The 13,549-nt window shown below is 40.3% G+C and overlaps 1 protein-coding gene across 17 annotated transcripts in view; it reads left to right on the top strand.

Annotated features, from left to right (window-relative positions):
- The window catches only part of LOC101833521 (sarcolemma associated protein), a 124,617-nt gene that overhangs the window by 45,181 nt on the left and 65,887 nt on the right, over window positions 1–13,549 (top strand). For 16 of the 17 annotated variants that reach the window (XM_040747766.1, XM_005077672.4, XM_013118816.3 and 13 more), the window contains exon 2: window positions 7,724–7,871. In XM_040747766.1, the coding sequence (XP_040603700.1) occupies window positions 7,724–7,871 (148 nt within the window). Of the gene's footprint in view, window positions 1–7,723; window positions 7,872–13,549 lie in introns of those variants that run through there. The other variant, XM_021231581.2, reaches the window with a different exon arrangement.

The following is a 13,549-nucleotide window of genomic DNA, read 5'->3' as shown; positions in this document are numbered from 1 at the left end:
TCCTTCTCTCTTCCCCTGCACCAGCAAATCCCCACTGCACTCCCCAGGGAGGGTGAGGCCCTCCATGGGGATCTCCAGAGTCTCATTTCATCCAGGGCAGGGCCTAGGTCCTCCTCCATGTGTCCTGACTGAGAGAGCCTCCCTCAGTGTGGGATGGTTACCGAAAGTCCATTTGTATGACAGGAATAAATACTGATCTACTACCCAAGGCCCTGCAGATTGCCTATCATCTCCCACCTTCTTACCCCCATCCATTTGTCAGAGGAAGTGAGGCCTTCTCTGGGGAGTCAACAAAGTCTGGCATACCAAGTTGAGGCTGGGCCAAGCCCCTTTCCCTGTATGAAGGCCGAGCAAAGTATCCCACCATAGGGAGTGGGCTCCAACAAGCCATGCCATGCCCCTGGGATAGTTCCTGGTGCTACTGCCAGTGCCCTTCCCCCAACAGATCAAGTCACGTAACTGTCACCCACATTCAGAGGGGTTAGTTCCGTCCCATGCAGGTTCCCCAGCTGTCAATATAGTCTGTGAGCTTCTACTAACTTGGGTCAGCTGTCTCTGTGGTTTTCCCCACCATGGTCTTGACCCCCCCCCCCCAAATCCATCCTCCCTTTCTTCAGCTGAACTCCAGGAGCTTAATCCAGTGCTTGGCTGTGGATTCCTCATCTGTTTCCATTAGTTACCAGATGTAGGGTCTATGATGACAATTAGGGTAGTCACTAATCTGATTAAAGGGGAAGGCCCATTCAGACACCCTCTCCACCTAACTCAGTTTTAGATAGTGGGTTCTTTCAAGGTGGCACAGGCCAAAGAGCCCTGGAGACACAGTCAGGGACATAATTGGGCAGCTCTGTGTGACCACGGCCTGGGACTGGGACTTGTGAGGACCGAGGGCCTGTTTCGTAGGCAGGACTGTCTTTCTTCTCCAAAGCTGTCTGACTTAGGAATAAGTGCAGCGCCCACGCCCCCCAGCCCCATTCACGTGGCCACACACCTTTTTGTTAGTGATGCTGTTTCTCAGCTCTGCTTTCCGTTGTCCACCGCTCAGGTTAATTTCCCAGTGCTCTTCTCTGCATTGGTATAGAGTTTATTCTGATTATACTGGGTTTCTTCCTTCCCCATGCCATACACAAATGACTTACAATCTGCAGTTTTACCTAATCCCCCTTCCTGAATGTTTGCACGAGAGGATGTTATGTTCTGTCAAAGCCTTTTCTGCATAAGCTGAGATGACTGTGAGGTCTGCTTTTCTATTAGTGTGTAACATTTGTTGACTTAAGTCTTGTAAGGCGATGGATAACGTCAGTTAACTTTCTTTAATGGCACTGCTTATGATAGGTAGCAGTATCAGCTACTCTAGTGTGGGTGAGTTCTGCATCTGTCCTTCATGTCACTTTCAGAGGGGTGAAAACACACAGTAACTTGTGATACAGCCTGCTCTGCTCCCTACGGAGCCAGGTACCAAGGTCCCATTGTGGCAAGGCAATGTTGTTACTTACCAGATTGCTGCTGTTCTGGAGAGTAGGCAGAACCAAGGGTGAGTTTCTTACCATTTTAAAATTGGCATTTTCTTTTCTTCCTTCCTTCCTTCCTTCCTTCCTTCCTTCCTTCCTTCCTTCCTTCCTTCCTTCCTTCCTTCCTTCCTTCTTTCTTTCTTTCTTTCTCTCTCTCTTTTTAAAGGAAGTCATTTTAAAATTATACATACTACATACATACATATATTTATTTTAAGTAAGCTTATGACATAATTGACTTTTTGGTGAAAATTTCATACATGTATTATATCATTGTACTTTGCTCATATTCTCTCCAAAAATAGTTCCCTTTCAACTTTTATGTCATAGATATGTAATGATATATGTGTGAGTATGCATTCTTGAGCAAACATAAAATCTAGGTTCTCCGTGAAACGGACACAGTGTGCAGCGTCCCCGTCCCCCCCCCATTATCTCCTCTGTTCCCTCTCTCTCTCTCTCTCTCTCTCTCTCTCTCTCTCTCTCTCTCTCTCTCTCTCTCTCTCTCTCTCTCTCTCTCTCTCTCTCTCTGACACACACACACACACACACTCACACACACACACACACACAGTACAAGAACCTAGACCCATGTTCGAGAGAAAACGCACCGTGTTTGAACCTGGCTCACTTTGTCGTTGATGCTTCTTTGTTCTTAAGTTGGTGTTTATGTGCTGCTGTAGGTCTTTGCATAGTTCCTGGAGTACTAGACAAATTAATCCTGCAGGCTTGTTCTCTTTTCTTTTTAATGTTTCTGTGTGGGTAGATGCTTGGAGCTGCCTACTCCACTTTTTGCTAGTGTCATTTTGTTCTTTTCTTTGCGATTCTATAAAAATTGCTTCGATTTTGTTCTTCATTTCTCTTTGGGCATTGTTCACTGTACTTAATCACTCTAATGTTTCTTGTAGAACTTTTCCTATATAGTTTTTGAGTCTTCCTGCCTTTTCTAGAGATTCCTCCCTTCCCTGCCAGCTGTTTCATATTATTGACTTGTGTCTAGTTATTTTCCTAAGGTTTTAGTTTGTTTTCAAGTTCACAGAGCGCCCCCTTCTGTTGTTTTTGTAAAATGTTTTAAAAAATGAAAAAGAAATGGTAGTATTTTTCCTTCTTCACTTTTTTTTTGGAATCTTTTCTTTTGTTGTCCTGTCGTCAATTTTGGTTCCATTTCCAGCAGCTGTCCGCCCCTGAGCACCTGTGTCTTGGACGTAGCTTTGGTTGGCTGATTGGTTTCAAGAATTTTTATAGGGGAACTTGTTTACCCGAGTGGTAGAACCTAGTTTCACATTGAGAAGGGCTATGGATCCAACTGGGAAACCAAGTTTATATGGCTGCTGGGTTGAGCTCAATGTTTCCATTTTCAGCCCCTTTTCTTTCAATTTCCTCCTGTTCCCAGAGTACCTGGTAGCTATTTTGTGATACTCAGATTTAGTCAACCACACTGTATATGGCCATGCAACTGTTTTCCCTGTTTCTTGATTTGAGGCCCTAAATGTCCGTGTAGTTTTGGATTTTGGCTTTGTCTTAGTCACTCTGGTTTCAGGTGATGATTGAGGTAGATTAAAATGTGTTTTTGCAGTATCTGCAGTCTTCACAGAGTTCATTGTGTAGTTCCACTTAGAAATCTCCCGTGTGGCACTGGGGCTGTTGCCGTCGGTACGTAAAGCACCTAGAATGATGCATGGGGCATGGGAAGTTGAAGTGCACCAGCTGCTGGTAGCAAGTTTGAGGCCAGCCTGGGGACAGGAGAGTTTGTCTTGAGGGGTAAACAAAGAAACTTCTTCTATATGGAGTTAGAATTTGTGGTTGTCTGTGGTATGATATATACAGTATATCATATCACATGTGTCATATACAGCACACACACACACACACTGTGCTTGTGTTTTGTTTGGAAACTTCAGCTCTTCTTGGTGTTTGGGTATTTGCAAAGCCTTTCAGCATTGAAAAGGCTATGAAGATGCAATTTATCATTATAGTAGGAGTGAAAGTACTTTCAGGTTCTAAATATTCCACATTGAAAGTAATGTACACTGTATGTATTTACAGAATCAATTAATCTATATTAGGAACTTTGTGAAGTCAGATAATATATTCTGTGCAGTGCTGTGACAATGCATTGGTCAGCAAGAAATTAGGGAAAGTCACTGTTGGTACAGAAAACCTTTCCGTTAGGAACTGCCATCAATTCATGATTTTAGGGAGTACAAAGCTCACTTGGGAAAGTAAGTCAATTAACTAGTTGACTAATTAAAGCATGAAAACAAAGAAAGTACTGTTGTTGAACTTTGGTCTTCAAGCCACAGAGAATTTTTTTGTTTTGTTTTTGTTTTTTCCGAGACAGGGTTTCTCTGTATTGTTTTGGAGGCTGTCCTGGAACTCGCTCTGTAGACCAGGCTGGCCTTGAACTCACAGAGATCCGCCTGCCTCTGCCTCCTGAGTGCTGGGATTAAAGGCGTGCGCCACCAATGTCCGGCTTGTTTTTTTTTTAAATAAATTTAGGACTCTAAACAATCAGGTGAATGCCTAGTCAGAACTGCTAGGGTGTTCTTTATAGTGCTGAGAAACAGGATAAATGAGTCTGCTAGTGCCTTAATTAGAAATTTCAAGTATGGTCAACACTGTTTTCTTTGAAAGTGGAAAAAAGCATAAAGAAAAAAGTTGGTTTGACAGGGCCAACTAGCATACTTGCTTTCTGTGAAAGAGTTCAGGAGCTGTAAGCGTGGTCTCTTTTAGTCCTTGCAAACAAGTTGACATCTTTAGTCAACCTAACCTAAGAGTGAATACAGGGATTTCCATACAGTGTAGACCTAATAGTAACAACACCATTTTAGAGGCGGTACAAAACCATTGTTTTTAGTTTCAGTTTTTGAGAAGAGCTAGCTGCCTTACTTGTTTTATTCCACCTTGTTGCTGTGATGAAATACTCTTGACAAAACCGACTTAAGGGAGAAAGGTTTGCTGTATTAGCTCGTGCTCCAGGGTACAGTAACGCATCAATGCTGGGAAAGTCAAGGCCTCGAGAGCCCCCAGCACCTGCTTATGTGGCGTGGGTGGACAGAAGACAGCAGCACGTGCCGGCCAGCTCACGGTCCGGCCAGCTCACGGTCCGGCCAGCTCACGGTCCGGCCAGCTCACGGTCCGGCCAGCTCACGGTCCGGCCAGCTCACGGTCCGGCCAGCTCACGGTCCGGCCAGCTCACGGTCCGGCCAGCTCACGGTCCTGGCTTCCACAGCCCTGGTCCCGACTGAGGTGGATCTTCTTGTACATTGGCATAATTAGGACAGTCCCACAGAGGCATATCCACACACCAGTGTGACTCAGAGACCTCCTTGCATGCCACGTTGAGATTCTCTTCCAGGTGACTCTAGATCCTGCCAACTTGACAATTAAAACCAACCATCCCAGCTGCCAAACACAGGTGTCTCTTCAAGGAACTAGGTCCAAGTCCAAGTGGAGACCTGGGGCTATGAGTGGACGTTTGCGTGCCAAGGAAAGACCTGGAATAACTGAGTTCGTAGAAGGAACAAGATCATACAGGACTGATTCTAAGCTGCAGTTATAAGGACTTTCTATTGTATTCTAAGGTATTTGTAAGCCATTAGATTAAAAACAAAGGAAACTGAGCAATTAATAGAAATGATATGTTCCAGCTAAATGGAGACCAAAGATAGCATGGTGTATTTTGAAAAGTAATATAGTAAGCAATTAAAGAAGGAAAAGAATAGACATTAGTACTTACTGATTTATTTATTTTTAATTAACAAGTTATTTTTAATTATAAATAGAATCTACAGAAAAGGAGCCATAACACATGTATATAGATTTTAATTTGCCTTTTAATAGTTTTAATAAGTGGTACTGAACCTTGTTCCAGATACTTTTTATTTTTTCTTTTACTTTTCACATTGAAAAACAAAACCCAAAAACAAATAAACTTGGGCTAGAGCAATGATGTGGAGCATGTGTTCCTTTTGCAAAAGACCCAGAAGTGATTTCCAGCACCCATATGCTAGCTCACAGAGGATTGGACACATTCTCTGGCCTCTGTGGACACCAGGCATGCACATAGAACACCTAAATACGTGCAGGCAAAACACTCATACATGTTTTAACAAATGTAAGATTTTCTGAAAAATAGAATTGCAATCCTGTAAATTGACTTAACTGGCAAACAGGTCACTATTTGAAGTTTGAAAGTGACTGTAAATTTTGTATTAGCTATTTATGACGTTCCAGACATAAATACTGAAAAAGTAAACCAGAATCCACTTCACTCACTTATTGCCGTATTTCTTAGGGATATATTAGAAGTACCCCCTCCATTTCTTTATGTAGTAGGTTCTAATGCTAAGAAGGGACTAGCATTGCTAGTCCTTGTCTTCCTGGCATGACATGTTAATGGATGTAAATTTTTAATGGATTTGTAAAATATCCACAGACTTTTATAAATGACCAATGTACTGGATGGTTTTGTGTCTCAACTTGACACAATCTCATCAAGAGACAAAGGAGTCTCAGTTGAGGAGATGCCTCCATGAGATCCAGCTGTAAGGCATTTTCTTAATTAGTGATTGATGGGGAAGGGTTCAGCCCAAGGTGGCTAGTGTTATCCTTGGGCTGGTGGTCCTGGGTTCTATAAGAAAGCAGGCTGAGCAAGCCAGGGTTAGCAAGCCAGTCGGCTCCTGCCCTGTCCGAGTCCGGTCCTAACTTTTTTTCAGTGATGAACAGTGATGTGGAAGTATAAGCCAATACCCTCTCCCCCAACTTGCCTTTTGGTCATGGTGTTTTGTTGCAACAATAGAAACCCTAAGACAATCTGTAATTAACTCTAGACATAGTCAGAAGTTGTTCTGTTAAAGTTTTAAACATAATAAGTCAATTATAGGTAGTGTAGTAGCCTTTAAATGGTCACCTTGGAAGAAATGAAATGTCAGCTTTACATTTTTAACACATTATTAGCTTTTGGTTTGATTAATCTTGTAAGAGTGCTTGTGGGATGAACGAAGGATAATAAAACATGGAAGTCATTGTTATGTAAGGGGAAATATTCTTTTGATTGTATTATGTGAATCCTTGTTTGTGTGTTACCTCTGTAACCTTTGGAAGATAATTTAACTTGTTTAACTATCATATTTCTTATTTATATACAAATCTATTAATATCTATATCATGGACTTTTTCTTTTTTACTCTAGGGTTAAGGTCTCATTTTATTTCTCTGGTTGGCCTTGAACTACTCTGTAGCTCAGGCTGGTATTAAATTCAGACTCTTACAGGGATGGGCTACTATTCCAGTATTAAAATCCACATTTTAAAAATGTATGGCTTAGTACATTCATGGCGTTGTGTAACTATCACACCTTTATTATCTACTTTCCCTATCATTCTTAAAAGAAACTGTATTACTCAGTCACCCTGCCACCTTAGTTCCTTGTAACCATTGGCATACTTTTGTTCCTATGTATTTGCACATTGCTATGTTTCTGTACATGGACTGACCACTAGATGGTCTTTGGGGACTTGTGGCGATGACTGCAGCTGCTGCTTGACCTTCTCTGCTGTGCTGCTGGAGACTGAATCCAGGGCATTGTGCGTGCTTGACAAGGACACCGTCACTGAACTGCTCCTTCCATCCATGTCTGTCCTCCATCCTTGATCTCATGATCCTCCTGCCCAGGTCTCCTGAATGCTGAGATTGCAGGCATATGCTATCACGCTCATCCCTGACTGTGTTTTACTTTGCGTCGTGTTCTGTAGGCCCACCATATGGAGATATAGGCATCAATATTTTATTCTTTTGTATGGCCGAATAGCCGGTGTGTAGATATGCTGCATTTGTTTATCTATTTGATTGATAAGACATTTCAGTTGCCTCTGTTTTTGATTATGAACAATGCTATTATGAATATTTGCATACACATTTTGTGACGACAAGGAGTTTAGAATTGTTGGGCTGTACTCTAACTTTATGTTTAACGCTTTGAGGACATGACAAGCTTTTTTATAAGGTGTTTCCACCATATGTCCAGCTAAATTTTAAACTATGCAGTTTTAAGTTTTTCTTTTCATGTGTGTTGAACATTAACTGAAATGAGAGCTTTCAGTTGATAGGGGAAAAGTCATCTTGAAGTAGTTTGCGAAGCTGATGGTACTTTTTTAAAAGTAGGTTTGATATTATTACTGTTAACCCTTTGCTTTTTCTTTTCTTTTCAGTTTTATCTCCAAGACACTAAAAGTAGTAATGGTACCTTTATAAATAGCCAGAGATTGAGTCGAGGCTCTGAAGAAAGTCCACCATGTGAAATTCTTTCTGGTGACATTATCCAGTTTGGGGTAGATGTAACAGAGAATACACGGAAAGGTATGAGTATGGATCAATTTTCCTGCTATTTGTCTTTATAAGTTTTAAAAGTCTTTTAGTGTTATAAAACATTACATGTTTGTAAAATCTATTTAAATATGCATATACGAAGCAAAAATTTAATTTACCCACTTCTATTTGTTTTTCTAAAATTATAAATTATAAAATGTTAATTAGTAATGAATATGTTTTCATCATGTCATAAAAACACAGGGAGCTATTGTGTCAGGAAGCACTTGGCTGCAGTGACATTACAGCCTAGCTAAAATGAACTTAAAACATGGGGATACTGCTTATCACCAATAGCAAGATTCACTGAGACTTAACGATCAGTATGGACATAGACAGTTTAGTTGACTTAATTATATAGTGGAACTCAGTCATACGAGCAGAAGGGAGGTTGGCTGGAGGGATACAGGATGGGTGCTGGGTGCACTTAATCTAAGTGCAGTAGCTGATGACTACTGTGCATACATGTTTTTATCTGCTGAGTAGTACTCCATTGTGTAAATGTACCACATTTTCTCTATCTACTCTCAGTTGAGGGGCATCTAGGTTGCTTCCAGGTTCTGACTATTACAGATAATGTTGCTATTAACATAGTGGAACAGATGTCCATGTTGTATGAATGTGCATCTTTCTAATATATGCCTAAGAGTGGAATTTGCTGAGTCTTATGGTAGGCTTATTCCCATTTTTCTGAGGAATCTCCATTCTGATTTCCAAAGTGGCTGTATGAGTTGGCACTCCCACCAGCAGTGGAGGAGTGTTCCCCTTTCTCCACAACCTGTCCAACATAAACTGTCCTTGGTGTATTTGATCTTAGGTATTCGGACAGGAGTACGATGGTATCTCAGAGTTGTTTTGATTTGCATTTCCTGGATGGCTATGGATGTTGAGCACTTTCTCAAGTGCCTCTCAGCTATTTTATACTCCTCTATTGAGAATTCTCTATGTAGTTTTGTAGCCCACTTTTTAATTTAATGGAGACTTGCTTCTTGAGTTTTCCATAAATTTTTGGAAATCAGTCCTCTGTCAGATATGGTATTAGTGAATATCTTTTCCCATTGTGTGGGCTGCCTTTTTTTCTTGTTGACTGTGTCCTTTGCCTTACAGAAGCTTCTGTTTCAGGAGGTTCCATGTATTAACTGTTGACCTCACTGTCTGTCCTACTGGTGTTATGTTCAGGAAGCAGTCTCCTGTACCAATTTGTTCAAGGGTACCACCCACTTTCTCTTCTAAGAGTTTCAGTGTGGCTGGGTTTATGTTGAGGTCTTTGATCCATTTGGACTTAAGTTTTGTGCATGGCGATTGACATGGATCTATCTGCAGTCTTCTGCATGCCAGCATCCATTTGTTGAAGATGCTCTTTTTCCATTGTATATTTTTAGCTTCTTTGTCAAAGAACAGATGTTCATACGTGTGTGGGTTAATATCAGGGTTTTCAATTTGATTGCATTGGTCTACCTGTCTATTTTTGTGCCAATACCAAGCTGTTTTCAGGACTACAGCTCTATAATAGAGCTTGAAGTCAGCGATGGTGATGCCTCCTGATGTTGCTTTGTTGAATAAGGTTGTTTTGGCTATCCTGGGTCTTTTGTTTTTCCATACAAAATTGATCATTCTTTCAAGGTCTGTGAAGAATTGTGCTGGTATTTTAATGGGAATTGCATTGAATCTGTAGATTTCTTTTGGCAGGATTGCCATTTTTACTACATTGATTCTACCTATCCAAGAGCATGGGAGATCTTTCCATTTTCTGATGTTTTCTTTAATTTCTTTCTTTAAAGACTCAAAGTTGAAAAAAAAAAGACTCAAAGTTGTTGCAATACAGGTTTAGTTTAGTTAGCATTATCCCAATTTATTTTATGTTGTTTGTGGCTATTGTAAGGGTAATGTTTCTCTGATTTCTCAGCCCTTTTATCATCTGTATATAGTAAGACTACTGATTTTCTTGAGTTGATCTTGCATCCTGTCACTTTGCTGAAAGTATTTATCAGCTGTAGGAGTTCCCTGGTAGAGTTTTTTGGGTCACTTATGTAAACTATCATATCATCTGCAAATAGTGAGAATTTGACCTCTTCTTTTCCAATTTGTATCCCCTTGATCTCCTTTTGTTGTCGTATTGCTCTAGCTAGAACTTCAAGTACAATATTGAAGAGGTATGGAGAGAGTGGACAGCCTTGTCTTGTTCCTGATTTTAGCGGAATCGGGTTGAGTTTCTGTCCATTTAGTTTGATGTTGGCTGTTGGTTTGCTGTATATAGCATTTATTATGTTGAGGTAAGTTCTTGTTATCCCAGATCTTTCCAAGACCTTTATCATGAGGGGGTGTTGGATTTTGTCAAAGGCTTTTTCTGCATGTAATGAGATGATCATGTGTTTTTTGTTTCTCAGCTTGTTTATATGGTGGATTGCATTGATGGATTTTCGTATGTTGAACCATCCTTGAATCCCTGGGATGAAACCTACTTGATGGTGGTGAATGATTATTTTGATGTGTTCTTGGATCCGATTTGCCAGTATTTTATCAAGTATTTTTGCATCAATGTTCATGAGGGATATTGGTCTGAAGTTCTCTTTCTTAGTTGTGTCTTTGTGTGGCTTGGGTATCAAGGTTATTGAAGCCTCGTAGAAAGAGTTTGTTTGGCAAAGACCCTTCTGCTTCTATTGTGTGGAATACTTTGAGAAGAATTGGTATAAGCTGTTCTTTGAATTTCTGGTAGAATTCTGCACTGAGGCCATCTGGCCCTGGGCTTTTTTTGGTTGGGAGACTTTTGATGACTGCTTCTATTCCATAGGGGTTATAGGTCTATTTAAATTGCTTATCTGTTCTTGATTTAATTTTGGCAAGTGATAGCTATCCAGAAAATTGTCCATTTCCTTTAAATTTTCGAATTTTATGGAGTACTGGTTTTCAAAGTATGACCTAATGATTCTCTGAATTTCCTCAGGGTCCATTGTTATATCCCCTTTTTCGTTTCTGATTTTGTTAATTTGCATGTTCACACTCTGCCCTTTGGTAAGTTTGCACAAAGGTTTGTCTATCTTGTTGATTTTCTCAAAGAACCAACTCTTCGTTGCATTGATTCTTTGTATTGTTTTCCTAGTTTCTACTTTTGTTTCCCGCCCTCAGTTTGATTATTTCCTGGCATCTACTCCTGGGTGAGTTTGCTTCTTTGTGTTCTAGAGCTTTCAGCTGTGCTGTTAATTCTCTAGCATAACTATTCTTCAGTTTCTTCATGTGGGCACTTAGTGCTATGAACTTTCCTCTTAACACTGCTTCCAGAGTGTCCCATAAGTTTGGGTATGTTGTTTCTAATGATCATTCTCACTGAATTCTAGGAAGTCTTTAATTTCTTTTTATATTTCTTCTTTGACCCAGGAATGGTGCAGTTGTGCATTATTCAATTTCCAAGAGTTTGCAGGGTTTCTGCAGTTTGTGTTGTTGTTGAATTCTAATTTTAACGAATGGTGGTCTGATAAGATGCATTGAGTTATTATAATTTTTTTGTACCTGTTGAAGTTTGGTATGTTGCCAAGTATGTGGTGGGTTTTCGAGAAGGTTCCATGTGGTGCTTTTTTATTTGGATGGAATGTTCTATAGATGTCTGTTAATCCCAATTGGGTCATAACTTCTATTAGCCCCTTTGCTTCTTTGTTAAGTTTCTGTCTGATATTCCTGTCTAGTGGTGAGAGTGGGGTGTTGAAGTCTCCCACTATAAGTATGTGGGGCTTTATATGTGATTTGAGTTTTAGTAATGTTTCTTTTATGGACGTGGATGCCTTTGTATTTGGGGCATAAGTGTTCAGAATTGAAACTTCATCCTGGTGAATTTCTCCTGTGATGAGTATGTAATGACCTCCTTCATCTCTTTTTATTGATTTTATTTTAAAGTCTAATTTGTTAGATATTAGGATTGCTACCCCCGCTTGTTTCTTGGGTCCATTTGATTGGAAAATCTTTTCCCAACCTTTAACTCTGAGGTAATGTCTGTCTTTAAGGCTGAGGTGTGTTTCTTGTAGGAAGCAGAAGGATGGGTTCTGTCTTCGAATCCATTTTGTTAGCTTGTGTCTTTTTATGGGCACGTTAAGACCATCATTGATATTGAGGGATATTAATGACCATTGATTGTTCATTCTTCTTTGATTTAGAATGGTTGTTGTTGGTGTAATTATGTGTGGAATTCCACCCTTTTTTTCTTTTGGCTGTTGGTAAGGTGGGATTATCTAATGCCTATATTTTTCTGGTTGTAGTTAACTTCCTTGGGTTGGAGTATTTGTTCCAGAACTTTCTGTAGGGCTGGGTTAGTAGATACATATTGTTTGAATCTAGTTTTGTCATGGAATATCTTGTTTTCTCCATCTATAGTGATTGAGAGTTTTGCCGGGTATAGTAGTTTGTGCTGGCATCCATGGTCTCTTAGTGTTGGTAGAATATCTATCCAGGACCTTCTGGCTTTCAGAGTTTCCATGGAGAAGTCAGGTGTGATTCTGATAGGTTTGCCTTTATATGTTACTTGAACTTTTTCCATAGCTGCTCTTAATATTCTTTCTTTATTCTGTATATTTTGGGTCTTGATTATTATGAGGAGAGAAGACTTTTTTTTTGTTTTTGTTTTTTTTTGGTCCACTCTATTTGGTGTTTTGTAGGCTTCTTGTACTTTCTTTAAGTTGGGAAAGTTTTCTTCTGTGATTTTGTTGAATATGTTTTCTGCCCCTTTCAGGTGGTTTTCTTCACCTTTTTCTCTACCTATTATTCTTAGGTTTGGCCTTTACACAGTGTCCCATATTTCCTGGATGTTTTATGTTAGGGATTTGTTGGACTTAAGATTTTCTTTGGTCGATGAATCTATTTCTCCTAGTGTGTCTTCAACATCTGAGATTCTCTCTTCCATCTCTTGTATTCTGTTGGTTATGCTTGCAGCTGTAATACCTGACCGTTTTCCCAGCTTTTCTATTTCCAGCATTCCTTTAGACTGTGGTTTTTTTTTATTGTCTCTATTTCAGTTTTCAACCCTTGCACTGTTTGAATTGTTTCTTGCAATTTTTGCTTTGTCTTTTCATCTATTTGTTGCATTTTTTGAAGTTTTTGATTTTTTTTCTTCCATTTCTTGCATTTTTTGGTTTGTTTTTTTCTTCCATTTCTTTGAGGGATTTTCCTATATCCTCTTTTAGGGCCTCTATCATTTTCATGAAGTTGTTTTTAAGGTCACCTCTTCTGCTTCATTTTCATTGGAATGTTGAGGTCTTGCTGGTGTGGAGTCTCTAGAATCTGGCAGTGTCCTATTTGTTTTCCTGTTGCTGAGTGTTTTTTTTTTTTTTTTTGTATTGTTTCTTTCCCATCCCTTCTTCTAGTGGGTGCAGAAAGAGACCCTTACTGGTCTGGTGGTTAGGGGACCAGAGTTCCCTTTCGGTGGGTGCAAGCAAGTCCAATACTCTGGTAGTTCTTCTCTTCCTGGTCCTAGTCCTGGTCCCGTGGATGGAGAAGAAGACTGGGAATTTGAGGTGCATAGCGCTGGGAGGGAAGGCTCACTGGCAGTCTGCAGGCACTGGTCCCCTGGTCCTGTTGGTGGAAGAGAAGACCAGGAATTTGGGGTGCGTTGCTCCCGCTGGGAGGGTAGGCTCTGTGGCAGTGTCCAGGCAGTGTCCAGGCACTGGAAGGCAGGCCCGGATACA

Source organism: Mesocricetus auratus, unplaced genomic scaffold (genome assembly GCF_017639785.1).
Source record: "Mesocricetus auratus isolate SY011 unplaced genomic scaffold, BCM_Maur_2.0 Super-Scaffold_100006, whole genome shotgun sequence".
NCBI lineage: Eukaryota > Metazoa > Chordata > Mammalia > Rodentia > Cricetidae > Mesocricetus > Mesocricetus auratus.
The sequence above is the reverse complement of the archived record's forward strand: the minus strand, read 5'-3'. Positions and strand labels throughout refer to the sequence as shown.